Source organism: Castanea sativa, chromosome 1, assembly GCF_040712315.1.
Source record: "Castanea sativa cultivar Marrone di Chiusa Pesio chromosome 1, ASM4071231v1".
Taxonomy (NCBI): domain Eukaryota; kingdom Viridiplantae; phylum Streptophyta; class Magnoliopsida; order Fagales; family Fagaceae; genus Castanea; species Castanea sativa.
In genome coordinates, this window is record NC_134013.1 from 60,006,408 (window position 1) to 60,017,809 (window position 11,402).

Consider the following 11,402-nt stretch of genomic DNA (forward strand, 5'->3'; position numbering starts at 1 on the left):
GTTTTCATTTTTAGTCTCAAGACTTTCACCATTTGTATAATTGTCCTATAAAATAATGGTGGTCTCTTACTCTCACCTCCGTTCTATTAGCATTGCGATCGTTAAGTATTTAATTAATACATCTATTGAGTATGTCACTCAAATAATACCTAGCATCATCTTACTCTTATCTCAATTTATATCAGTAACTAGTCGCAAAGTCATGCAATTGTGTATAAAAATTTGGCATCATTTTTTTTTTTGTTAAGCGAACAATGATAATAGTGGTTGAGACTTAATTATAAGTATTAATCTCAAACTCATCTCAAAATAATATGATTATATAGTAATATATAATATATATTCTATAAGTAAAAAAGTCTATATACTGATTTTTTTTTTTTTTTTTGGTAAGGAAACGTGTTGCATTTTGCTTTCAGTAATTATATATGGAAAGATATTTTTAATATGTAATAATAAAGTGAGACATGCATCAAAACAAAACACAATAAAAATTGGAGATGTATAATGTTTAGTAGAACATGAAAATGAATCTTAATTTTCATATGAAAGTTAACATTATTTTTTTTTAGAGAAGTCAATGACCAATTTATACAAACTTTGTTTCCATTTTATCATATAGCAACCATTTAACAAAGCTATATGCCTATAACAATTTATATTTTCATAATCACTAAACTCATATATGAGAATCAACTATTATAAATTTTGTCTTCCAAAAACATATACTGATTCCTTTTTTTCCTTTCCACACAAATTAAAAAATGTGAAAATTTAAGGAAGCTAAGCGGGTAGTAGATCTACTCAATCAATAAATAAGATAAAAGAGGTAGCAGAAAGTATTCATGATAGAATAATTTACATATATCCATATTTGTTTTTGTATACCAAGGAATCACTTCATTATGTTAAGCTACTAAGAAATTTATACATTTAATAATCTTGTTCTCTAAAAGATTCTTGTGTAGCTCTACAATTGTATCTTGTTTAATCTCTTTTAGGTCTTTATCTTTAGCCCAAATCACAACATATAAACCAATGATCATGAAAAAAATGACCTAGCAAGATGAAGCCAAACATAATTTCTAAAATTTTAACAAATCGAACAAGAAAATAGTAGGAGAAGAAAACAAAATAAAACATTGAAGAAGAGTATACTTGTTTGTGGTGCACCAAGCCTAAAATAAAATTAAAAAAAAAATTGCAAATCAAATTCATATTGTCAAATACATCCTAGTAAGAAGGAGGAGAGAAATATCTTGAATTATAAGTTATCATGTGTCAACAATCAATGCAATAAATTATAAATTATACAGTAAGAGTAACACATTGTTGATTGTAGAATTGCCAAGGAAATCATCCAAGTAGATATGTGTGCGTGTCTATATATATATATATAACTGTGACCTATGTGAAAGTAAACAGAGTTTTAGTGGTAAAAAGGGAAATAACGCAAGAGAATTTGACTAATAATACCAGTATCATCACCCAAAATGACCAAAAACAACTAATTACATTGAAAAATATAAAAACCCAACACCCGTTTATCACTTATTATCCTAAAGGAAAAAAATGGAATTAATTATGTGTTTAATGGTTTTAAATCTCTACATAATACTATTGAAATTGCTTGACTAACACAAAAGACTGCTGCTAAAATCTTGACAATACTTCTCGATCTTCATATATTAACCTACTCCATTCTAATCAATTCAATAAATTATAGAACCTGTAAAACACTTATATATGTAGATGAATAGGAAAAAAAGTACCCAAAAAAAAAAAATGTATTACACTAGGCATGTCAATCATTTTATAAAATAGAACAACTTGGCTTAGTTGGTTCCCTGTTTTATTTATCTATCATATTTCTAATGTTATTTCTATTATATTTTTGTATATTTAAAGAGTATAATGGATTGAGAGCAACATATCATAGCCTAATTGAACTCAGAATAAGAGATAAGTTTAAGATAAATAAGGTAAGATGATTTTTTTTTTTTTTTTTTTGAGGAACAACTAAGTGAATTTTATTAAGCTAAATCAAGATTGAATACATCATCCAAATCCCAAGGTTGTTCTTCTACTCATACATCAATGTCTGTAGATACAACTGCTCTTCTAGCCAAGACGTGTGCGAAGTTGTTTCCCTCCCTCCTTACATGTTGGAAGTTACAAGTCATTAAAGAAGTAAGACTCCATATTTCTTTAATAATGTGGCCAAACAGTATGGCACGGCTCCTTTGTGTTAATAGCTTTTATGATCCGTAGGCAATCTCCTTCAAATATTACTTTGGATAAACTGAGCTCCCTTGCAAATGCCATAGCCCGAGATGCCGCTGGTGCTTCAGCGTGTTCTATTGATTGAGGCAAAGCTATTTTTTGACTCAAAGCACCAATAATATTCCCATTGCAATCTCTGATCACTACTCCTATATCTGCCATATTGCAGGTATCAAAGAGAGCTGCGTCGAAGTTGGCCTTGTAAAAATCCTCTGGAGGCTTTGTCCCTCGCACCCGTGGGCCTTGCACACTGGTCGAGGGGGCTGTTTGTGGACGTCGAAGAATTCCACCACCAAGTCCTTTGCCCTCCTGCTAATCTCATGTAAAAGGCCATGAAGGTTGTTGCACCCGGATTTTGTTCCGTCGCTGCCAAATGCTCCATGCTATGGTTGAGAATAAAGCAACTGTGAAGGCTGATCCCTAGTCAAGTACAGTCTCTAGGAGGTCAAGAAAAGACCGATATCCTATCTGGTACATACGTGAGAAGCTTGGGACAGATTTCTATACAGCCTTTGCTTGGTCGCACAGCCATAACGCATGCATGACCAATTCTTGCTAATCTTCACATTCGGTAAGATGATTTAATTTATGTAGAATGGTACAAAATCATTTCGAAATGTTTTAATAAATATAAAAGAACATATTAAACTCATAATATGAGATAAGTTTAAGCTTCCCCCTATCCCCCCGGAGAATGAGATAAGTTTAAGGTAACTAAGATAATATGATTTAATTCGTGTTGAATTGTACATAATCATTCTATTATGTTTTAATAAATAAATAAATCTCTCTCTCTCTCTCTCTGCTAGCATAATTTGAATTCGGTTGCAAGATTTCTTAAAATTGATATCACATCGAGGTATATGTTTCATTTGAGAAAAATTTTAAATTCCAAAGGGTATTAAAATTACCATGGAAAATATATAAGCAATATTGCATGCATGTTCTTAGTCATAAAATGGATGCAACACATGTCTATGGTCATAAAATGGATTCAATAGTTAAACATTGCAAATTTCCTAGAGTTGTTCCCTAAAAATGACAAATGGTAAGAATTAGAGCTTAGATTTTTTTTTTTTTTTTTTTAATTCTTTAGTAAAAAAATTCTTTAGTATGTTTGCCTTACCACAATATTATTTATATCATAATTTGTCAAAAAAATAATGAAAAAAAAACATATAAAGCTAAGTTATAATCCTAGACACAAAGAAAAAGAGGAACACCATGATTATTGTGCATGATATTTTGTTTCCTCTTTCAAGGTATCCTAAGAAAGAAGATACAAATTAGCATATATTTAGATGACATTAAATGATAATTAGCAATAATTTATGTAACATTTATTATTTAATTTAAAAAATAACAAAGGCAAATATAAATTAAAATAAACAAATGAGAGCAAATGACCATGTACTAAATCAGAAAAATGCATTCCAATTCTTTAGAACAAACAATTTGAATAGATAAAACACAATTATGTGAAGAAAATTTGTAAACATGAATACAAAGAAATAGAATAACAATTTAAATTGAAACAAAAAAAAAACACACACACACACACAATATCTATAACCCCGCAAAAGATATTCCAACACAAACCATAAAAATTGCAATAGAAAAACAAAGAAGTTCAGGGGAAGCAAAGAAAACATTGACCTTAAAGGGAGTTTCCAATTCTTATTGTAATTTGTTGACTTCTGAGGTAGAAGGAAAGCAATTCAAAATCTTTTATATATATTTTTAAATTAAATCAATGGGTTTTAAATCCAAAGGGAGACAATTGAATGTTTTGATGGGAGAAGGAGTCAAAAGAAGTAGTGTCAGAGGACTAGAGGAGGGTTGAAAAGAAAAAATTAATTGATTTTTTTGATAGTTTTTTATATTTATCATAAAATTAATATTAAATTTTTTTTAAAATGGTCCATTAACCAGTACTTTAAGGACACTCATTAACAAGACCCTTAATTTAATGGGAAAGTCAAAAATAGGGGAAACATCTAGTTGTTTGTTTGATAAGGATATGATCAATCAAACGAAGAGAGAAAAAAGGATTGGTTGTTGAATTTAAGGCGATGAAACATTAGTCGTTTGTTTTAATGGGGAGATGATGAGTCAAGACACAAGATTGAAATAAAGTTATCAATTATAGATTATAGTGAATGTGTGAAGTGTAAAAAAAAAAAGTTACATGGCCTATAATGTGACTCAATAGAAGCTTAGCAACAATATGTGCATGCGTGACTATTAAGTACAAAATAAGTAATGTCCATTAAGATATATCACTCATATAATACTTGACAACATCAAATTATTAACAAAATAAAAGTCATAATCAAAATGAAAATTTAAACAAAAATTTAAGACTGCATATTTGCCCATAAGCTTTAACACAATTTGCACATTTGTTAATGTATGATTACAACATTTACACGCTAATTCACCACTAAAACTAACTTAGTAAAGGTAATCCAATCACTACTTGTCATGTGTCTACGTTGTGTCAAAATATGTTTACAAGCACGAGTCCATACTAAAACAACTCCAAAATTCTAAATGTCATTTTCAAATTTTTTTTTTTTTTTCAATTTAAATTGCAATCATTTTGTAGTTTGACAAAATTGACGTGATCATTGTGTGTGAGCTTAAGGGATAGTTTGAAGAGAAACCCTTCAAATTTCTTCTATATTTTTTTTATTGGATGTGAGATTTAAAAATCTAACCATTAGATAACATATTCTTTATGTTTTTAACACAGATGTTAAATTTTGTTCAAATTGAATGTTATTTACTATTCAATCATTAAAATTATTTTTTATGCATAATTTTAGATCACAAAAAATTGAAATTTAAACATTTAATTGATGACATAGATATTAATCTTTGATTTTCTTAAAATTATGCAAGAATAGACATAATAAAGATATACAATCTAATAATTAAATTTTCAAAGTTCACATCTAATAAAATGATATCAATGGAACTTAGAGAGAAACTTTTTCCACTTTTTAGTTAGGTTAACAGGTCGGTCTTAGTCGGCAAAGTTGGATTTAAATCCGATGCAATAGCTAAGGTTAAAATAAAAAGAAAGAAAAAAAAAAAGAAAAAAGTAGAGAGATAGAAAGATGAAGTTAAAATGTTATTATTATTATTATTTTAATCTAAGGATAGAAATAAAATTATTTCAATCTCAATGTGGTATTGAACGCTGCAACAGCCTCGGGTCCAAATCCGGCAAAGTCATCTCATTGGACTAACGTGGTGTTGCCACCAGGTCCACCATTACTTTGATTTGACATTTGATCGTTAATACTCCACTGACAAATCGTTCCACACAATTGACAACCTATATGTAATTTAATTTTTTAATTAAAAAAAAAACAGAACAACATCAAAAGTTAAAAAAAGAAAAAAAAAGAAAAAGAAAAACTGAAACAGAAGGTAAAAAGTTTTATATCAACAAGACACTTCAGCCCTGTGTCGCTTATAAAATGAGTCTGATCGACCTCTGTTTAGCATCACAATCACAACAAATTCATATTCATTATTCTAAAAATTCTAAATAAATTATGTACTTTGTCTCAAAAACAGAATTTGGTTATCAATTTATCATAAGGGCACAGCCTAAAGTTCATGTTAGTTTGCCGCATTAGCACAACTCTAGCTGGGTCGTTTATAGCCACATCAAGCTTAAGTGCTTAATTTGTGCAATTGCTCAAAGTGGCCATGGTGATGATGAGTGGGAAGATTTACTGTCTCTTTTCAATGAAGGTCAATTTTCATTGGGAAAAAAATGATTGCAATGTAGAATAATGTTTTAGTTGACACATTCGACAAACAGACTAAATACTGAACAAGGTCGAGCTTTTGATAATGAAATCCAAGACTACATGTCTGGCCACATGAATTCCATCAAGGCAACACATTACACAGCACAAGGACAAAGCAAACTTTTTTTATAGATAGAGACACAAATTTTCATAAGAGTGAGTGGCACTGCTAAATAGTGCACGGTTGATGCATCCTTGAAGATCAAAGAAATCAGTTCTCACCACCACCAAAGAGATAACCAAGGGAAGATCCACCACCAGGGGCAGCGTGAACTTTGGTAGATGGTCGATCCTGCACCCAGATTCGCAAGCCATTTTGAAAACATCATCAAAATATTATGATCGTAGAAGAGATCCTTGAATATCAAATTGCATAATTAAGCACAAATCACTTAGGGCATAGAGCCAACAATTCTTCAGGGAAAAAGGAACAAAATGAAAAATCAAAACTAAATTACAAGCTCCCTCCAAACTGCAATGAATAGGATACCCTCCATTGAAAAGGAATTCATGAAAAGAGACAAAATGCAATAGGTAGAAGAATTAAGATATGGTTTAAGTGCATTTCTCCAATTTTAAGCCAGAGTGCACATTCATTTCATAATGTGCTGCAATATCAGTTCTAGCTTTGAGAAGTTTGGAGTTTGGACATCATATCTGAACAAAAAAGCAGGGCATACTTTTATAGTGGAACATACCATGCTTGGCAAAAGGACTAGGGACTCAATGCTATTGAACGCTTGAACAAAATGGAATACTTTTGGTTTCCCTGGGTGTCCTCGTCATATTAGCTTATAAACTCCCTATTGTATTTCTATGCATAGTAGAAATTACTCAATCACTCAAAAGTTTCAGATAAAAGGGGAAAACCAAATCAATCATCAATCATCAATCATCAAAAGAGAGTGCATGAGGTCTTGCCAAGTGGCACTCTAATTTTGCAATTAGCCCTTTTTACCTCTTTCATTAAGTTTTTTTTTTTTACTGTTACCTAAAAGCTCACATTAACTTATTTTACTATTATCTCATTAATATCTCATTAATTGCCTAAGCTTACACCACATATTTCTCTATTTTTCATGTCTTTTAGCGTACCCACTGTTTTAGTGTTTTTTTTAAAAAAAGAATAATAAAATAAAATAAGTAAGGACTAATAATAATAACTAACGAGCTAAGGCCCTTGAGAGAGATAGATAAATACAAAAATGTTGTGGATTGTTAAATAAAACGCATTATTTCACTAATATTACCAAAATAAAATATCTAAGATTAACAAAACATTTGAAAGTGAGAGAAAGAGGAATCTGAAAGGTTACCACCTCTGTTATACTGGCTACCCACCACCATCAAGAGTCAAGACACCCAAACCCCTACGAGTAATTTTTTTTTCTTTTTTCTTTTTAAATTAGGAGCTTAAATATGATTTTGGTTTAGGTAATTTGGTTGGATAGTTTTTGTTTTGGGTATATAAGTAGAGAGAATATTTGGTGTGCAATGCAAAGCCATATTTTATCATGGTTTAATTTTAAATCATCTATAAGATACATGCATACACACTTACCCATATCATGTCTTAATGTCGCACTATCAATGAGTGGAAGACGGTTAGAGAGTTGGGCATACTTTCATTTCATGATATGAAATATGTAAATACATCACAAATTAGTTGATTTTTATGGTCTTGTTACTCTTTTACATTTATTTTTGGTTTCATGATTTTAAAAAAATAGTCTTATCTTAAAAAGGCTACAAATATGCAGTGAAACTACTAAATTAATTTTTAATATCTCAAAATATATATGTTTCTTTACTCTAATTTAGTTTACTTTTGCTTTATAATATATGTATAATATTATCCAAAACTATTTTACATAAAATATCACAAAATTATCCGTGCATCGCACAAGCAACTTACTAGTCAAGCTTAATGATGACTTGCAGTAATGATGCAGTAATTAGCACCGGATTCCCCCACCTTGAGCCATACTAACGGATGGGGGGTCTTATGTAATTCTACTAATAATGTATGAGGCTTATGAAGTTATTCCATCCATAATGTATTAAAAGTTATGAATCTGCAACTACGATGAAGCTAAACCAATTTCTGAGTTCTGACATTGTTTTCCATTCTAAGAAGAACTAAATAAGAACACACTCAATGTCACGAGGAAAATTCCCAGATAGAAACTTGTGATGAGCAAGCAGTCTTAGGAGAACGTCACAAACTACAATTACAAATGACCAATTGACCAGGAACTTCTACAGATAAGAGACGTTGAAACTCATGGAAGTTTCTAGATAAATAGCAAGCATGATCCTTATAGAATCCATCATGTAGAAAAACACATGCTACATCTAAGTTGAGTAATATACAGGAGTAGAGGTATACACATTCTCTCAGTAAGAACCCACCTAAACTATCAAGCCCCACAAGGTAATTAGAGTAGGCAAATAGAACAATGGAGATCTTTATACCTTCGTCTATGCAGTTCCTTCAAAATCACTTCTCAATTATATTTACGATTGGATGAATCTTCTAGGAGTTCATTTTTTCTTTTTCTTTTTCTTTTTTTTTTTGGTAATTTTTGTCAGATATGAGTTTAGGCTAGCCTTGGTTATTTTCTTTTTGAATTGTTTTACTACTCCAGCATACTTCAATCACCCCCACTTTGATACCTTTTAGATTTTGTGGATTTACTTTATCTTGGATAACAAATGCAAAGAAGGATTTTGATTTATAATATGTTTCTTTTCTCTAAATATATCAGTCCCAAGACTTGAGTACCCAAAACAATCTAAAGGACCTACGGATTTAGGAAAAACACTAAGACAAAATAGAAATCTAGGAAAAATTACTATTGTATATAATCTAAATAATCTCTACATGCTTCACTAGGATCATACCGTGATAAAGTTGCCACAATTCTGCCCATCTGCCCGGAAGTAATTGTTTGTAAGATGCCCTGGAACACCTGCTGGAATAGGCTTATCAATTGGTTGTGAAGCAGCAGCATTAGTCTTCTGAGAAGGAACATTGTTTACTTCTGGCCCTTCAGTCTGACTCTTCTGAGCAGGTTGGGCATTGCTAGTGGTCTCTCCACTTCCAAATAGGTAACCCAAAGAACTCTGTCCACCACCATTGCTAACACCACGTCCACGTCCCATTTTGTTTCCTTTACTCAATAGGATTTCCTAAATTTGCATAATCACCCATTATGAGAACTTACAAACTTCAAAATTCATTCTGCTTTTGGCACTTACAAGAAGTAGGTACAAGAAAACATCACCAAACTCACATACAACATACAGAAAGCATCACAAATTATTCTCCCATGAACTAGGTGAAACAGATTGTGCCTTTGTACACATATCTGTATGCACATGTATGGACACCTAAAAGAACTATATTTATCTAGTCATTTAATAATACTTTTTATCTTGACCATATACTTCAATGGGTCTGTCCTGGACAAAAGCCAGACTTGGTAGGCTAGCATGTAGTGTCTAAGTCTCTGAGTGGCCCAGAAAAGCGCAAGGCATGCCTTTTCAAGCTAGATATGCTCTTTGGCCGAATGGCTTTGAGCGCAATTTATGTTCAAAAACTTGATGACGCATTTTCTACCTTGCGAGTGTGGTTAGGCATCAAAATTTTGAATAAATCAAGCTACATTGGTAACTGAGCACCTTACTTGATGAGATAACTAAATTGCACATGTAGTTGCTAGTTGCTACACTAGACCCATGTAGTCTGTAGACTCTGTAGCTCCATATGCACTTTTCCACTTTACCTTGCCTTCACACTATGTGAGTATTTCAACCCTAACCTGATGATCTATGTTGCACACACAAATGCTAGGCTTTTCTAAATTAATACTATGCCTGTGTCATGCACATATTGATAAAAAAAATCACATGTAAACTAAGAAAATATTTCAATAATATAATTGAATTTGAACAATTAAATAGATAGTATAAATAAAAGAACAAAAACTATTTCAAGTTAAATGGTGAAAGCAAATCATGTAAGACCAACTTTATTGTTAAGAATAATGCTAGAGATACAAACTTTTTTACAAAAAAATTTACAAACTACTAATGTGGTGAATAATTATCAGTAAATGAAAATGTAATATTAATGGTGGGCCTAGATGAAAACTTATAATAAGTTGGACATATCAACATTTTGTAAAAATGTTATAAAATAGTTTGTAACTGTAGCAATTGGATTAGCATTTTCCGTTAGCTTATTTGTTTATATATAGCTTTATAAAGTATCTAGTCTATGATTTAACAGATGGTATTATAATATATAAGACATCAACAACATACAAATTTCTTATCTCTCTAAATCTTAGGATAAAAACAGCCTGTTCTTCCATATAAACTTTTTCCACATGGACCTTTGCTCTATGTCTTAAGTTCTTAACTTATTCAACTCTCAATACCCAACTTATTAAGTAGCTTCCTTTTGCTATATTCTAAACACATGGGTCTTAGATCTTTAATACCCAGTTTGGGAATTCTCCTTAAAAACAAAAACAACAAAAGAAGAAAGACTCCAAATGGTCTTCAAGCAAGATTCTAAAATCTCCCCTATCAAATTCACAGAACCAATTATCAATGGAGAAAAAGTATACACATTCAAACCCACTTTCATGTAAATCCCATTACGAGCTACAAAAAAATATAAATAAAGCGTAAATCAACAAGCATTTCACAAAATCCGAATTGTACAACAAAATTTTCATGTTCACAACAGGAATTTAGAAGGAAGACATGGATGAAATCAAAATGAAGAAGAAAGAAAACAAGCAGATGAGATGAGTGAAACAGAGAGAGTGATGGAAAATGGGATCTGAGATGAGAAGATGAGTGGTGGAAGTGGAAGAGATTTGGGTTTGAATTCCGTACCTTTCTTTTGAAGCAAAGCAAAGTGAGTGACAGAGAGAGAATGAATGAGGACCAAATGCAAAGCAAAGCAACCAAGCAAGTTATTGTGTAGATTTATATGGAAATTTTGACTTTCAAATTTTTAAAAGAAAAAAAAAAAAAAGTAGGAAAGTTGTGGGAGAGCTAGTCCAGCTTGAGAGTGAGCTCTAATATAAATTTTGTTTTGTACTTTTGTACTAATAGTTTGGGTTATTTTCGTCATTAATATTATTGGTAGACTGTGAATGTTGAAAAAAAAAAAGTAAATGTAGAAGCACCAAAATTGACAATAAATTTTACATTTGTCAGACAAGTTGTTAATAGTAAATAATAATAAAATAGTGTTACCAGTGACCTCATATG

At 31.1% G+C, this 11,402-nt stretch overlaps 1 protein-coding gene across 1 annotated transcript; it reads right to left on the bottom strand.

Annotated features, from left to right (window-relative positions):
- Window positions 1-6,039: 6,039 nt before the first annotated feature.
- LOC142616353 (protein SPIRAL1-like 2) lies at window positions 6,040-11,198 on the bottom strand. Its single transcript, XM_075789229.1, has 3 exons — window positions 11,022-11,198; window positions 9,015-9,302; window positions 6,040-6,402 (listed from the first exon to the last, which is right to left on the bottom strand). The coding sequence occupies exons 2-3, from the start codon at window positions 9,273-9,275 to the stop codon at window positions 6,322-6,324; spliced, it is 342 nt and encodes a 113-aa protein (XP_075645344.1). The 5' UTR covers window positions 9,276-9,302; window positions 11,022-11,198; the 3' UTR covers window positions 6,040-6,321.
- Window positions 11,199-11,402: the final 204 nt, after the last annotated feature.